Raw genomic sequence first — 15,605 nt, forward strand, 5'->3', positions numbered from 1 at the left:
CTTTTGATTATTCGAGCAAATATACATAATAAATGCCTTCTCAGTGCCAGATACTGGTTTAGATCCTTTGGGGTCACAGAGATGAATGAGACCTGGTCCCTGTCCCTGTGGAATTCTCCTAATAGGAGAGAGATGAGGAGGGCACTGGAGTGGTGATCTAAGCATGAAAGCCATGCTTGCGGGTCCTAAGAAGGATCCAGTGGGGTCCTGGCTATCCAAGCATCATCTGTGCCATGAGCTTCTTGTTCAGTACCCTTCATGTGCCTGGTGCTGGGCTGGGCTCCAGGAAGCCTTCTGAGAAGCATGGAAATTGAGCCCTTAGGATGAGAAGGGCAGACACCGTGCAGTGGGGCCTGGCCCCATTCTCAGGGCAGGTCCTGTGCTCCACGGGGAGGGACGCGCAGAGCAATCCATCACCCCCTTTCCTCGGGAGATCACAGTCTGGTGGCAGAGACAGACATGACAGATAGTTCAAAATAACACAGTAAGCAATGTGACCTCAGGTGAGCCACTTAGCCTCTCTGAGACTCAGTTTTTGCATCAGTAAAGTGGATGGATTAAGAGGCTTCTTGTGAGGATTTGAATTCAGGATGTGCTTTGCAAAGTGGCGTGCAAGACGAGCTCTGAACTAGCCGCTGTCATTCTCACTGTCATGGTTTTAAAGTGCTGTCCATGTGGGAAGATTCATCGGGGGCCTTGTTCGTTGAAGCTGCTGCTGGTGCTCGGAGCACATATGACAACTGCTCCATGTCACTTCCTGGTAGACACCTGCCATATTCCAGGGGCCCAGGCAGGGAAACTGAGGCCTCCTTGTCTGCTCTGGCTCTAAGACTTCTCCCAGATGTGACGGTGAGTTGCATGCTACCTTGTCATCTCCACTGGGGCCACTAGAGACAACCCCGGAGATGCCAGGGTATGTGAGTGCCTTAGAAAGGAGCAGAGGCAGGTCCTGCAGTCAGGCAGCCCGGCCTGAGTAGACAGCGAGCTAATTCCAGTTCTGTCTGGTTCCACAGAAACTCCACCCTTTCGGCTCTCTCCAGCAGGAGATGGGGCCGGTCAACTCAACCAATGCCACCCAGGATAGAAGCTTTACCTCATCAGGACAGACTCTGATTGGCTGAGCAAACCCAAGGGCGGGACTCTGCTTCTGGCAACTTAACCCTTTCTTGGGCATCCCCTACCACACAGTAACCTCACCTCAACTGGACCCGAAACAGAGGACCAAGATGATGGGTCCAGGGTCATCTGAAGGGAGTGGTCCCAAGGGTGCATGTGGATGTCAACAGAAGGACCACAGTGGTGTGAGAGGTCTTGTGGGCATGCAGAGACTGGCAGCAGAAAGCCCCAAGAGGAGAAGACTCAGAGGCTTCTTCCTTCCAAGGAGGAGGAGGAGGAGGACATTCCACATTTGGGCTTCCAGTGGTGGCTCCCGGACCTGCCTTGGGGGCAGCAGGAGAGGTTGGGAGAGGTCACCCTGATGAAGAACAATGCCATGATCTGCTGCTGCCAGAGGACATCTCCGCCCATCCACTCATTTTCCACCTGTACACATTGGCTCATTCATTCGATGGATATTTCGGGTGCATCTACTTTATGCCAGGCTCTGTGCTAGGAGCTGGGGATACTGTGGAGAAAAAGTCGGATATGGTCTCGCTCTCATCAAGATTTCAGTCTAGCTGGGAGTAAGCGTTAAATAAGTCAACACCAACACACACATGCACACATGTGATGGCAAGCTGTGATCATCTATGAAGGAAAAAACACAGATTTCTTTAAGAGGGAATTGTACTTAGAGTGCTGTGTGTGGGGGTGGGGATGGGGAAGGACATAACTTTTAAACAGAGACTTGTGGGCTGGAGAGGAAGGAGCCAGTTCCAGACTTGGGGAAGAGTGTTTCCGGTGGATGGAATAGCATGTGGAGAGTCCCTGAGATGGGAAGGAGCTCAGCGGGCTGGAGGAATGGGGAGCAGGCCAGTGTGGCTGGAGCTTAGTGAGGGGCAAGACACAGTGGGTGAGGGCCAGACTGTGTGGGGTTTGGTGGTTGATGTCTTGTTGATTTCATTCTAGATACACTGGGGAGCCATTGAAGGCTTTTGAGGAAGGGAGTTGCAGGTACATTTTTACAAGATCAGTTTACACATAGGAGGGGCCCAAGTGGGTGTGAGATCAGTTAGGGGGCTCGTTCAGTTCTCCAGGTGAGGACTGTCCTGGTGGCTTGTCCTGGATGGTGGCTGGGGAGGTGGGTGCCTGAATGCCAGGCTCTGGAGAAGAGATGACTCCCTGCCCCATTCCCCTGCCTAACCTCCTCCTCAATGGCCCCTCTCTCAGTGAATGTGAGGATTAGGACCTTCCTCACAGAGCCACCTTTTGGCCAGGCCTCGGGGGGGATGTTGGGGGCAGTGCTGAGTTCTAGGAGTGTTCCTGGAAGTTGGGAGCAGTGAGTGCTCAGCCTGGCGCAGGTGGGAGAGTTCACGGCTGCCCAGGCCTTAGCAGGGGCTGCTGTGCTGTCTTTCCATCCCATGCTGAGCATTGTGATAGGAAGCTGCCACACAGTGCCCTGGAAACTGACTTGGCTTGCTTTCTATGGGGCTTCCAAGGGCCAGGGAGTGGGCTGGGGGTGGCCTAGCAACTCTAGTGGAGACTGTGCTGCCACAGGGCTGAAGCAAGACCAATTAAGGGGACAGCGGTTTCAGCCCAGCCCACTCATTGCCTGCTGTACCTCCAGCTGGAGCCCAGGGTTGGGCAGCTCTCATACACTTATCTAACTGCCAGACCTAGAGGGAGGGAAGCCCAAGGCCGCAGGTCTGAGGGACATGGCTCATGGGCAAAAGGGTATCAAGAGGATTAGAGTCACTTGCATAGGAAAAGAGGGTCAGAGAGGCTCCCTGACCTTGGAGATTCTTTGTGTTGTGTAAGACCTCAGTGTCTTCAGAGAAAGGTTCTTGTGCCCCTGTGAGCTTGCTCAGCTGCTATGGCCCCTTGAACCCCAAAAATAGTGGCCAGAAGAGAATACACCCCTTACCTCCCACTTATCCTCCTCTCAACCTAAGAAAGATCAGACATATTGACTCAACAGTCTAACAGGGGATGGGCTGGATCTGCCTGTGACCAGACCAATGCCCCCCACCTAGCAGGGGAGTAGACGCTGCCTGGACTGGGACCAGGGATACACAGCATCTCTGTCCGCCAGGGCTCAGCCCGTGGGGGGGATTTGTGAGAGGCTGAGCAGATGGGTCTGCACAGACGGCAAGCTGCACTTTGATTTCATTTGATTCCCTTACAAAATGACATTAAGGGGAATGTGAGGCACAGGAGACTCGCCTGTCTGGGAAGGCAGCAAGCTCGTCTCTCCTGGACCTGGTGACCTACCTCTGTCTACCAGACAGGTGCAGAGGACAGGAGCTCTGGCCACAAAGAAATGGACAATCTGAATGCAGCACACAGCCTTGGGGACAGGACTTTTCACCCAGCCTGTCCTGACAAGCTGCTGAGTCGAGCAGATGCTCACATCAGGGTCCCAGGTCTGGCTATTAGGGAAGTGGACATCAGTTCCTGGTGGGCCCTGGGCAGTGACTGTGGTGAGCCACAGCAGCATTGCTGCTCTCCCTCTCAAATCGATGGAACAATTAATTTGGCTCCACAGGCTTCAGAAGATGAAACATGACCTGATGGCCACTGCTGTCCAGCATCCCAGTCCATCCTAGCTGTCCAGGATGATGAACAAGCTATCAAAATTGCACTTGAGAGCTATAATCACGGGAAGAATTGCCAAGCCCCTCCCTGCTACATAAATCATGCTAAGAAGCACACAATGGCCTCTTTCCTGATGGGCCAATTGTCTTGGTTTGGTGTCTCAGGCCCAGGAGCTGGGAGGATGGGAGCACAACCATTTATTGTTGGAAAGACCATCTGTGCAACTTGAATACAAAGTGATTCTTTTAGTTCCCCACATACCCCCGACCCTCTGATCCCATTTTCATGTTTTTTTTTTTTTTTTTATGTCTCAGGCTCTGGTTCTTTTAAAACTCTTCATCTATCCTGTAAGCCATCAGGCCTGGATCTCTGTTGGCCTGGGTCTTTTGGCCATTTGGGAGTTGGGACATTGCAGACCTTTTGGAAATAATGACATTTATTTATATATGTCTTATATTTTTATTCTTTATTATTCCCCGTAAATTCTATTACCAACGTCCTCATTTGTCACACATGGCACCAAGGCACCAAGAGGGTTTTGCGAAGTGAAAATGCAGGCAATTTGGCAATGTGGAAGGGCTCCCCACAGCGAAAGCCCCACAGTGAGAGCCTAAACTTTGGAGATGGCAACTGGGGTCCCCAGGCATGATCTCCCCCCAGCCTCCCAGCAGCCTTGTTTTATGGATGAAAGAGACCAAGGCTCTGAGAAGTTAAATGTTTTATCCTAGGTCACACAGCTGGTAAGGGCCAAGCCTGCCCTCAAGCCAAGGCCTTCGAACCTAATCTACCACTCATTTCTGATAAAAAGGTTTGCCTTTTAGAGACAGAAGTAAGAGAAATCAATAATCTCCAGGAAGAGGCAAGAGAGGGATATCCGGCATGTCAGAAGCTGTGGCCCATCAAGCTGTAGAGGGAATGCTTTTAGGATAAATAAAATGAGATGCCTTATTTTCCACCCAGTGGAGAATAAACTTCCAGAATGCATTTTCCTGAGGGTGGCACAGGCTGAAAAGATCAATAGCCTCCCACAAGATTTGAAAAAAGCCTAAAATGAGAGATCAGATTGAGCTCCTTAAGACAGGTTCTCAGGGAGCTCTGGAATGGTTAGGTTACACCCCTTCCCCTTTTGAATTTGGCATCAAAAGGATCAGCAGACAGAGTCATGAAGTGCTTGGCAGTGATGGAATGTTGGCCAAAGGCAGAGAGGTATAGCTTCAGGCTCAGGCTGGCTTGTGCCCAGTGTAAGTATTGGAAGGAGGCCTTTGACCTGAGACCAGCTGAGGGCACGGAGAGGGCCTGCCCGTGCTGAACCTGCCAGGTTTTGTGCCCAGATTTTGCTAATTGACTGATTTACAATCTCAGCCCTGAATAAAGGGGAATCAAATGGATCTGATTTCAGCAATCTCCCCCAAGAGATGCAGACTCTTCTCCCTAAAAAGCTGTTTCCAGGAAGCCTCCAGCTCTCCTCCCCATTCCTTGCTGCTGCCCTATCAGTGGACAGACTGCCTTCTTCGCTGTCTTGCTTTTGGTCTCAGCCGTCTTGCTATTGTTTTTTTAGCTCCTGAAGAAGACAGTGCAACCTTACCTTCTATCCTGTCTTTGCCTTCTCTTCCCCGAAGACTTTCTCTGAATAGGGCCATCCATCCTCCAAACTGTTCCCAGATCCTTGGTTTTAACGGTAGAATGATAACATAAGGTAACCTGGTGGGCACTTACAAGATGAGCCAGGCACAGGGTCAAGCTTTTTACCTACCCTGTCTCATCTAATCCTCATGCAGACTTACAAGGTATGTTATCCCTGTTATACATTTACTCTCATTATGCCCAATTTAGAGATGAAGATGCTGAGTCTCAGAGAAGTTAAGAAACGTGCCCAAGGTCACACAGCTAGTGGGTAGCTAGGATTGAAACTTGGGCAGCCCAGCTCCAGGGCACCTGCTTTTGATTATTTTGCTATATGGCTTTCCTGTAACTGCAGATCATCCAAGCTGGGAGGGCCAGGGAGACTGGACTGTCACACTCCTGCTTAAAGACCACTGTGGGAGGCCACTGTCTTCAGAATAAAGCTTGGCTTTCCAGGCTTTCCTTGATAGCACTACACTCCTGCTTTGCACCTGGAGCTCAGCCACACCGTACTATTTCCCCTTCTCTAAACTCACTGTGCACATTCACAGTTAGGGTGTTTGATCTGCCTGACGTTGACTGCCCTCCTTGGCTGTCCCTGCTGGATGCAATCCTCAACCTTCAAGGCTTAGTGGCTCCTCTGAGAACACCTTTCTCAGGCATGCATCAGGAGTCCTGACTTCCCCCTTCGTGGTTCCCAGAGTACTTTTTCCCCCTTAGCACAATTCATCCTTAGCATCTGGATGACTGTGAGCTTCTTGGGAGCAAGTGGATGTTATATTTTATTTGTCTTTGATTCTGTTGTTGTCCGGTCTGTAGTAGGTGCTCAGTAGAGGTTGTTGGATTGAATTAGGCTGTCCAGTTCAACTCTCCTATATTCTAGAATTTAGAAGAGGAAACAGGTGCAAAAAGAGAAGTGACCTGGCCAGGGTCATGGGAAAAGTTAGTGTCAGAGCCAGGACTAGAGCTCAGGTCTCCTGATTCTTTGGATTCATAGCTTTTTCTGTTGCACCTCAGCTTTGTGGAGACCAGAGCATGGATCTGCACTTGGTTTATGAATGTCTGACCAGGTTCACTTCAGGGTCATGGACACCACCGTGTTGCCATGCTGACACTGGGGAATTCCCAGAGGGAAAGGAAGCCCATTTGGAGCTGCTGCCATAGGTTGTGGGGCTTACCTCTCACCGAGCCCCTTGCTCGCAGAGAAAACCAGTGAGTGATTCTGAAAATCTTGCCTCGAGTCCTGATTTTGCTGGTATTCACCGTGTGACCTTGAGCAAATTGCTTCACATCTCTGATCTTCTGTGTCTTTACCAAGAAATATGAGGGAGTTGAATTCAGATGGTCTCCAGGAGTCATCTGATTCCAGAATATCAGGATATAACAATAAAGATGAGGATAAAGTAGCTACTCCCCTCAGGAAAGGTAGACATCCAGGTCTAGGGGGAGAATTGGCTAGGTTCTTCATCACAGTCACTGTCTTGAGACACATAGGGGTTCCATGGAAACAGTTCCATGAGGGATTTCAGAGGGGAGAATGGGCAGACTGCAAAGCCTCGGTACTCTAATACCAGGCGAAAAGAAGAAAGGGAACAGGCATTTTAGTTTTCACATTGAAACAGAGTGTATGTGTATGGCCCTATGCAAATGTTGTTCCTGGTGAATATTCATCATGTACTCATCACACATAGGTATATTTAGACAGAAAGGGGTCCTCATCACAGACACCCAAATTATGAGCACATTACTGCCTCCTCTCCCCTAGAGGTGCTTCTTCCAGCCTTCCCCATGGGAGGCCAGCATGAGACGGGCTCTCCAACCCAATATCTTCCCCTTCCCTCCTTCCTTTCTGCTCAGGTGGCTGAGTACACACACTGAACTCTTTTGTTTCAACTTCATGTATATATAGGTTGGAGCAAAAGTAATTGTGGTGTTTTCCATTAAAAGTAATGATGAGAACCGCAATTACTTTGGCACCAACCTAATATGTATGCAAGTACATTCTTTAACCTTTCCAACTCCCAGTCCAAGGCATCAGGCTAATTCCTGCGTGGAATTTGTGGTCACTGGTTTGCAGTCCTTTCATTTCTGGTGTGGTCAGAAGTCTCCTTCAGACTTTTCCCCATAAGTTGCCATTGGCTTTTTCATCACTTTAGTACCTACCCACTTTTGCTGGGATAACACCACCCAAAATAAATTCAAAAAAATTGTCCTAAGTGTTAGTGTGTTTCCGTTTTCGTTGAAGTCTGTTATTGCAATATGGTTTTCTACTCTTTCTACTTAATGGAAGACTATTAAGGGTTAGGTAGGCTGGCCTAGGAAGCTGACCACCATTTATAACATACTTTTGAGTGGGAAAATGCATTCAGAGTCCTGTAGTCAATACTCAGGTGGACTTTGGGAATATAGTATTTATTTTATGAGTGACTAGAATATTGGTAGAACCATAGAAACTTTGAATGTGGAGCTGGAAAGCCTCCTCCTTCCCCCACTGAGATCAATTGATTAACAAGCTAGGTTGTAGAAACCAAGTGAAAGGGGCAAAAACTTGGCCAAGGGCATGTAGTCGGTGACTTCTGAAGATTCTGCTGGGCTGGGGGCGGGAAAGGGGTCACAGATGGTCTTAGAGTTGTCTCACTCAGCAACTCACTGTGTTGGCCTTGGGAAATATAAGTCACCATGTTGGGCTGTAATGGAAATATTGAGAAAGCAGCTCAGCTAATGGCGTGGGGAGAGGTTGTCTAGTCCTCTGGCTTGTCTGTAAATTCCTGGCATGTGCTTGCTGGAGCAGAATGAATGGGGCTGCTGTGTTTTACCTGCAGCTAGGAGCATGGCTGGACTGGTGGAGACACTCCCTGTGGTCTGTTCTAAAAATAGCAGTGGGAACAGAGCTGAGGGGAAGAGGAGGGGGCTCCTTCGGGAGCTGGGTGGGGAGGCCTCACCCCCTTCCTCTTCCTGCCAGGCCCGATGTGAGGAAGTCCTATGGAGTCACATAATTCCATCTGGGAGAGTCCTGGAGCCATCAGCCCTCACGCCCCCTCCTTATACAGGCGAGGAGGCCCTGGAGGCCTGGAGAGCAGAAAGCACTGGCTGGTGTCAAGCAAGCACAGGGAGAAGGGCCCAGTTGGCAGGCTGTTTTTCCCTGGCTGTTTCAGCACAGTGACTGCAGGCCTTGTGAGGTTTGCTGTCACGGCCTTTGGGTGCACAGAGCCTGGGAACTCCTGGGACCGGATGTGGTCAGGCTTCCTGAGAGTCGCCCGGCAGGCGAGGAGTCCCCAGCTGGCCCACCCTGAGCCCTGACCTCAGCCAGTCGGCTGTCCAGTGCCACACCTCCTCTTGCTGGTGTCCCCTCCCTTGCTGACTTGTCGTCCTTTCTTTGGACTGTCTGCAGGGAGGGAGGACAAGTGCCAGCCTAGATCTGGCCTGCAGGACAGAGGCCTCAGTTGCTCAGGACCTTTCCCTGCCCCTCCCCAGGAACAAGCAGAGGCAGCTGAGGTAGTAGCAGCCTCCTGCAGGTTTAGAGACAGACAGGCCAGGGTTCAAATCCTAGCTCTTCCTCTCACTAGCCATGGGATTACTGGTGGGTCACAGAGCATCTGTAAAATGAGACAAGAATGCTGATTTCACTGGGGTCTTGTGAAGATCAAAGGGGATCTGTTGTAATGCCTGGCATGCAGTAGGTACTTAATAGTAGCTCTTGTTGCAAAACCAAGCAGTGAACATGTATCTGACTTTCTATAACCCCCTTCCTTGGGGCCTCCACTCATGAGGCATGGGAAGGTGTTTTTTTTCTTTGTTTGTTTGTTTTAATGCAGTTGACGTTTTTTTGTTGTGTTGTTGCAAAAGTAATCCATGTGATTGATGTTTATTATGAAGAAGACATTTAATACAGATGAACCAGGAGAAGAAAATGAAGTTCATCCTTAATCCCAGCATCCAGAGATAAACCACTGTTAACATTTTGGAATGTGTCCTGTCAGGCATTTGTTTATACACACATATATCTTATTTGCAAATTGGGGTTACTGGTGCAATTTTTCTAACCTGCTTTTTCTCCCCCATTTAACAGCGTAGTGTATCCATGTTTCCATTTCAATAAATATTCTTCTACAACATCATTTTCAGTGCCTGTGGAGTATTTCATTGTGTAGATGAAACGTGCTTTATTTAAGTAATCTTCAGTTGTTTATCATTCAGGTTGCTTGCAATTTTTCTTTGTTACAAAAACTTCAGATAAAAATCCTTGTACAGGAGGCTGAGGTGGGAGGATGGCTTGAGCCTGAGTTTGAGGTTACAGTGAGCTATGATTGCACCACTGCACTCCAGCAGTGAGACCCTGTCTCTGAATGAAAAAAAAAAATCCTCTTAGGTGTATCTTGGCATCCCCAGCATCCAGTTCAACACCTAGTACGCACTTGACTCTAAATAAATATTTGTTGGGCACGGTGGCTCATGCCTGTAATCCCACCACTTTGGGAGGCCAAGGTGGGTGGATCGCCGAGGTCAGGAGTTCGAGACCAGCCTAGCCAACATGGTGAAACCCTGTCTCTACCAAAAAATACAAAAATTAGCCAGGCATGGTGGCGCATGCCTGTAGTCCCAGTTACTGGGGAGGCTGAGGTGGGAGAATTGCTTGAACTTGGGACGTGGAGGTTGCAGTGAGCCGAGATTGTGCCACTGCATTCCAGCCTGGGCAGCAGAGTGAAACTTCATCTCAAAAAGGAACTGAATAAACAAATATTTGTTGAATGAATGAATGTTTTGTTAGAATAAATGCCTGTTAGTAGAGTTTCTGGGTCAAAGGTTATATATTTATAAAATGGATTATTGATCCTATTGCCAAATTACCCTGCAGAATGGTTGTACTGATTTCTAGTCTCATCTGGATTGACCAGCTCATCCTACTTTGCCTGGGATTTTCCCTTTTTAGCATTGAAAATCTTGCGTGACAGGAAACTCCTCAATCAAATCAAGTAAACCGAGATAGTCTGGATAAGAAAATGTTTATTCCTCCTCATCATTACCAACACGGTATATTGTTACATTTTTTAATAGGTTCTTTTTTTCATTATTAGAGATGTTGAATATTTATTTATATGCCTTCTAGTCACTTATGTTGCCTCTTTTGGGAATAGCCTGTTCAAGTCTTTTGCTCATTTTTCTATTGGGATTTTTATAGTTTAATTATTAATTCACAAAGAGCTCTTTATATAATAAGGATATTTGTATGTTAGCCTTTTATTTTTATTATTTCTTTAAACTACAGATGTTTCTGACTTATTAGTCATATCTATCATTTGTTTTAGAATAGTTTTATTGAGATTTAATTCAAATAGCATACAATTCACCCATTTAAAGTACACAATTCAGTAATTTTTAGTGTATTCACACACTTGTGTAACCATCACCACAATCAATTTTAGAACATTTTCATTATCTCAAAAAGAAATCGTACTACTTAGCTATCATCCATTAATTCCCCCATCTCCTTCAACCCTAAGTGATGACTAGTTCATACTTTTCATCTCTGTAGATTTGCCTATATTGGGCATTTCATATAAAGGGAATTATATAATATTTGTACTTTTGTGATTGGCTTCTTTCATTTGGCGTAATGTTTTCAGGATCATCCATGTTGTAGCATGTATCAGCACCTAATTCCTTTTCATGGCTGAATAATATTCTGTTGTATGGAATATCACATTTTGTTTAACCGTTCATCAGTTAATGGACATTTGGGTTATTTACACCTTTTGGCTATTCTGTGTAATGCTGCTATACATATCTGTGTGCAAGTTTTTTGTGTGGACATATATTTTTATTTCTCTTAGGTGTATACCTAGGAGTGGAATAGCTGGGCTAAATGGTAACTCATGTTTAACTTTTTGAGAAACTACCAGACTGTTTTCCAAAGTGGATGTACTGCTGGGCATGGTGGCTCATGTCTGTAATCCCAGCACTTTGGGAGGCTGAGGTGGGCCGATTGCTTGAGTCCAGAGTTCAAGACCAGCCTGGGCAACATGGTGGAAACCTGTCTCTACTAACAACAACAAAAAAAAAAATTAGCTGGGTGTGGAGGCAGGCACTTGTAGTAGCAGTTACTCAGGAGGCTGAGGCAGGAGAATTGCTTGAACCCGGGAGGTGGAGGTTGCAGGGAGCCGAGATCATGCCATTGCACTCCAGCCTGGGCAACAGAGCGAGACTCTGTCTCAAAAAGTAAAATAAATAAATAAACAAAGTGGCTGTACCATTCTACTTTCCTTCCATCAGGATATGAGGGTTCCAATTTCTCTAAATCCTTACTAACACTATTTTTTCATTTTAAAAAATTATAGCCATTCTAGTGGGAGTGAAGTAGTATCTCATTATGGTTTTTATTGCATTTTCTTAATGACTGTAAGTCTTGAAAAATATTATTCCTTTGGCATATGATATTCACTCTAGGATTATATAATACTCACTTTTTTCCCTTTGAATTTTATGGTTTATTTTTTAACTCTTAATATTTTAATCAATTGGGAATTTACTTTGGCATATAGTATAAGGCAGATTACTTTTCATTTTTCCCAAATAGTTATTTGCTCCAATTCTTATGCATTATATTAGGACAAGTATCCTCTTACTACTTTTCTTTAAAAATTGTTTTCCCCCCTCTTCTCATACATTTATTCTTTTTTTTTTTTTTTTTTTTTGAGACGGAGTCTCACTCTGTCGCCCAGGCTGGAGTGCAGTGGAGCAATCTCGGCTCATTGCAAGCTCCGCCTCCTGGATTCACGCCATTCTCCTGCCTCAGCCTCCAGAGTAGCTGGGACTACAGGTGCCCACCACCACGCCCGGCGAATTTTTTGTATATTTTTAGTAGAGATGGGGTTTCAATGTGTTAGCCAGGATGGTCTCGATCTCCTGACCTCATGATCCATCCACCTCGGCCTCCCAAAGTAGTTATCCTTTTAAATGAAATTCAGTGTACTTTTTAATTATAGCTTTATAATTCAGTCCTTATCTTCTCCCTGCCCGTCCCAAAAATATCGTTGAGACTTTTATTGTAATTATATTTCAAACTATACATTTAAAAGGGGAGTATTAAAATCTATACAATACGGTCTTCTCATTTGAGAACAGGATGTGTCTCTTCATGTATGCAAATTTTCTTTTAAGATTTCCCAATCAAAGTTTTAGAAAGAATTTCATATAGGTCTTGCACATTTTTTTGTTAAATTTATTTGAGGGAATTTAAAGTTTTAATTTATATTACAAATGAAAATATTTATTTAGCATTATATATGGTTTTTTAACTGGTAATATACATGCACAAAACTTGTACCAAAAAATTCTAAACATTACTAAACCGAATAAAATAAAACCCCCATTCCCCAAGCCCATTTCCAATCAATAATTACTAATATATGTTTGATGTGGTTCCTCCAAATTTTCCGCCATGCACATATGTAGACATATGCTATGTTTTGTTTTACTAAATAATATCATATTATACATACATTTTTGTAACTCATCTATAAAGATATAGGCCAGGAATGGTGGCTCACACCTGTAATCCCAGCACTTTGGGAGGCTGAGGTGGGATGATCACTTGAGCCCAGGAGTTGAAGACCAGCCTAGGCAATATAGTGAGACCCCATCTCTACAAAAAATAAAAAAAATTATCCAGGCATGGTGGCATGTGCCTGGAGTCCCAGCTACTTGGGAGCTGAGGTGGGAGGATCACTTGAGCCTGAGAGGCCAAGGCTGCAGTGAGCTGTGATCACACCACTGTGCTCCAGCCTGGGCAACAGAGGGAAACCCTGTTTCAAAAAATATATATATATATAAAATATATATATTATATAATTATAGAAATATTTTCGTGGCTGGGCGTGATGGCTCCCACCTGTAATCCCAGCACTTTGGGAGCCGATTCTCCTGCCTCAGCCTCAGCCTCCTGAGTAACTGGGACTACAGGCACACGCCATCATACCCGGCTACATTTTTGTATTTTTAGTAGAGATGGGGTTTCACCATGTTGGCCAGGCTGGTCTTGAACTTCTGACCTCAAGTGATCCACTCACCTCAGCCTCCCAAAGTGCTGGGATTACAAGCCGAGGTGGGTGGATTACCTGAGGTCAGGAGTTCGAGACCAGCCTGGCCAACGTGGCGAAACCCTGTCTCTATTAAAAATACAAAAATCAGCCAGGTGTGATGCTGGGTGCCTGTAATCCCAGCTACTGGGGAGCCTGAGGCAGGAGAATCACTTGAACCCTGGAGGTGGAGGTTGCAATAAGCCGAGATCGCACCGTTGCACTCCAGCCTGGGCGACAAGAGAGAAACTCCGTCTCCAAAAAAAAGAAAGAAATATTTTCCATCAGCACCTAAGGTTCTCCCTCTCTATTTTGAGTAGCCAGTGGACCATAATGTATTTAATTTATTGATGCATGATTAGATCGTTTCTAATGTTTTGATATTCTCAGCAATGTTGCAATAAACATCTTGCTACACTTTTCTGTTAGAAGGGAGTGTGGCACACACTACCGAAGTGCTCTAAAAATGCTTTCCTTCTGTTTACACATGTCATCTCCCCAACACTATTGTTCTTATCCTATTTTATAGTTGAGAAACCAGAGGAACAGAGGTTAAGTACATGTACAATTTGCATTCCTACTCACAGTGAATGAGAGTGCCTGCTTCCCTACACCCTATATAAAATGGAATGTTATTGCTTTCAATTCTTTGTTGGTACAAGAAGTGAAAAATTATATTTAATCTTAACTGACATTTATTTCATTATTAGTGAGGTTGAGATTCATTTTGTTTTATTTTTTGAGATGGAGTCTTTCTCTGTCACAGAGGCTGGAGTGCGGTGGCACCATCTTGGCTCACTGCAACCTCCACCTTCTGAGTTCAAGCGATTCTCCTGCCTCAGCCTCCTGAGTAACTGGGACTACAGGCACACGCCATCATACCCGGCTACATTTTTGTATTTTTAGTAGAGATGGGGTTTCACCATGTTGGCCAGGCTGGTCTTGAACTTCTGACCTCAAGTGATCCACTCACCTCAGCCTCCCAAAGTGCTGGGATTACAAGTGTGAGCCACTGCGCCCAGCCTCATTTTATGTTGATCAGTCACCTATATTTCTGCTTTGGCTCGTCAGTTCATTCATGTCATTTGCCCAGTTTTTGACTGAGGCATTATCTCATTTGTAAGAGCTCTTTATGTGGTTACAATATTAACCATTTGCTTATTATATGGGTTATAACTATTTTTCTAGTTTGTCATTTGCCTTCTAACTTTATAGTATCTTTTATCATTTAGAAGTTAACTTTTTTTGTAATCAAGTTTTTTTGGGGGGTTGAGAGCACCTATATTTTCTAAGGTCTTTCCTACCCCTAGATTATGAGAAATATTCATCTAAATTTTATTCAGGTACTTTTATTCTTTTATTTTTTGCATTTATATTTTAAATTCATCTGCAATTAATTTAATGCCTGGTGTCAGATGGAACTCTTACTAATTTTTTCCCGCAAATGGTTTGACCAGTTTTTCCAACCCGATTTTCTTGAATTGTCTTTCCTTTCTTCACTTATCATAGACCAAATTTCCACATACGGATGGTTTGGTTTCTAAGCTCTCTCATCTCCCTCGTTGATCTGTCTATTCCTACATCAGGTTAGACTTAATGACTTTAGCTTCAGAATATGGTTTAGTAGTAAACATCCCAAGGCCAACCCCTATTATTCCTCTGCAAAATTTCCTTTGGAGTTATACACCCTAATTCTAGTCTGCTAGTGGCTTTACCCTTACCTTTGTCACAAACATATTTCAACATCAGGAATGACACCAGATCCATAGTAGCCTGTCTTCGTGGCCTCTAACCCATAATGATCATGTCAGCTGGACCATACTTCTCTGCTTTCCTCCATACCTCCTAGGTATTGTTGTAATTGTCTGTAATTTCGGTTTCCGGTTGTGACTTTTTTTTTTTTTTAAGACAGAGTCTCGCTCTGTCGCCCAGGCTGGAGTGTAGTGGTGCGATCTCGGCTCCTGCAACCTCCACCTCCCGGGTTCAGGCGATTCTCCTACCTCAGCCTTCTGGGTAGCTGGGATTACAGGCGGCTGCCACCACGCCCAGCTAATTTTTGTATTTTTAGTAGAGACAGAGTTTCACCCTGTTGGTCAGGGTGGTCTCGAACTCCTGACCTCGTGGTCTGCCTGCCTTGGCCTCCCAAAGTGCTGGGATTACAGGCGTGAGCCACTCCGGCTGGTTGTGACTATTTTTAAACATTAGCACTATTCT

The 15,605-nt window shown here is 45.6% G+C and overlaps 1 protein-coding gene across 6 annotated transcripts in view; it reads left to right on the plus strand.

Annotated features, from left to right (window-relative positions):
- The window catches only part of RGS3 (regulator of G protein signaling 3), a 188,145-nt gene that overhangs the window by 130,122 nt on the left and 42,418 nt on the right, over positions 1-15,605 (plus strand). For 2 of the 6 annotated variants that reach the window (XM_030817657.1, XM_030817661.1), the window contains one exon: positions 1,014-1,783. The exons of the other annotated variants lie outside the window; for them this stretch is intronic. In XM_030817657.1, the coding sequence (XP_030673517.1) occupies positions 1,014-1,121 (108 nt within the window). In that variant the 3' untranslated portion in view covers positions 1,122-1,783. Of the gene's footprint in view, positions 1-1,013; positions 1,784-15,605 lie in introns of those variants that run through there. 6 annotated transcript variants of the gene reach the window in all.

The sequence above is a fragment of the Nomascus leucogenys genome, chromosome 8 (assembly GCF_006542625.1).
Source record: "Nomascus leucogenys isolate Asia chromosome 8, Asia_NLE_v1, whole genome shotgun sequence".
NCBI classification, from domain to species: Eukaryota; Metazoa; Chordata; class Mammalia; order Primates; family Hylobatidae; genus Nomascus; species Nomascus leucogenys.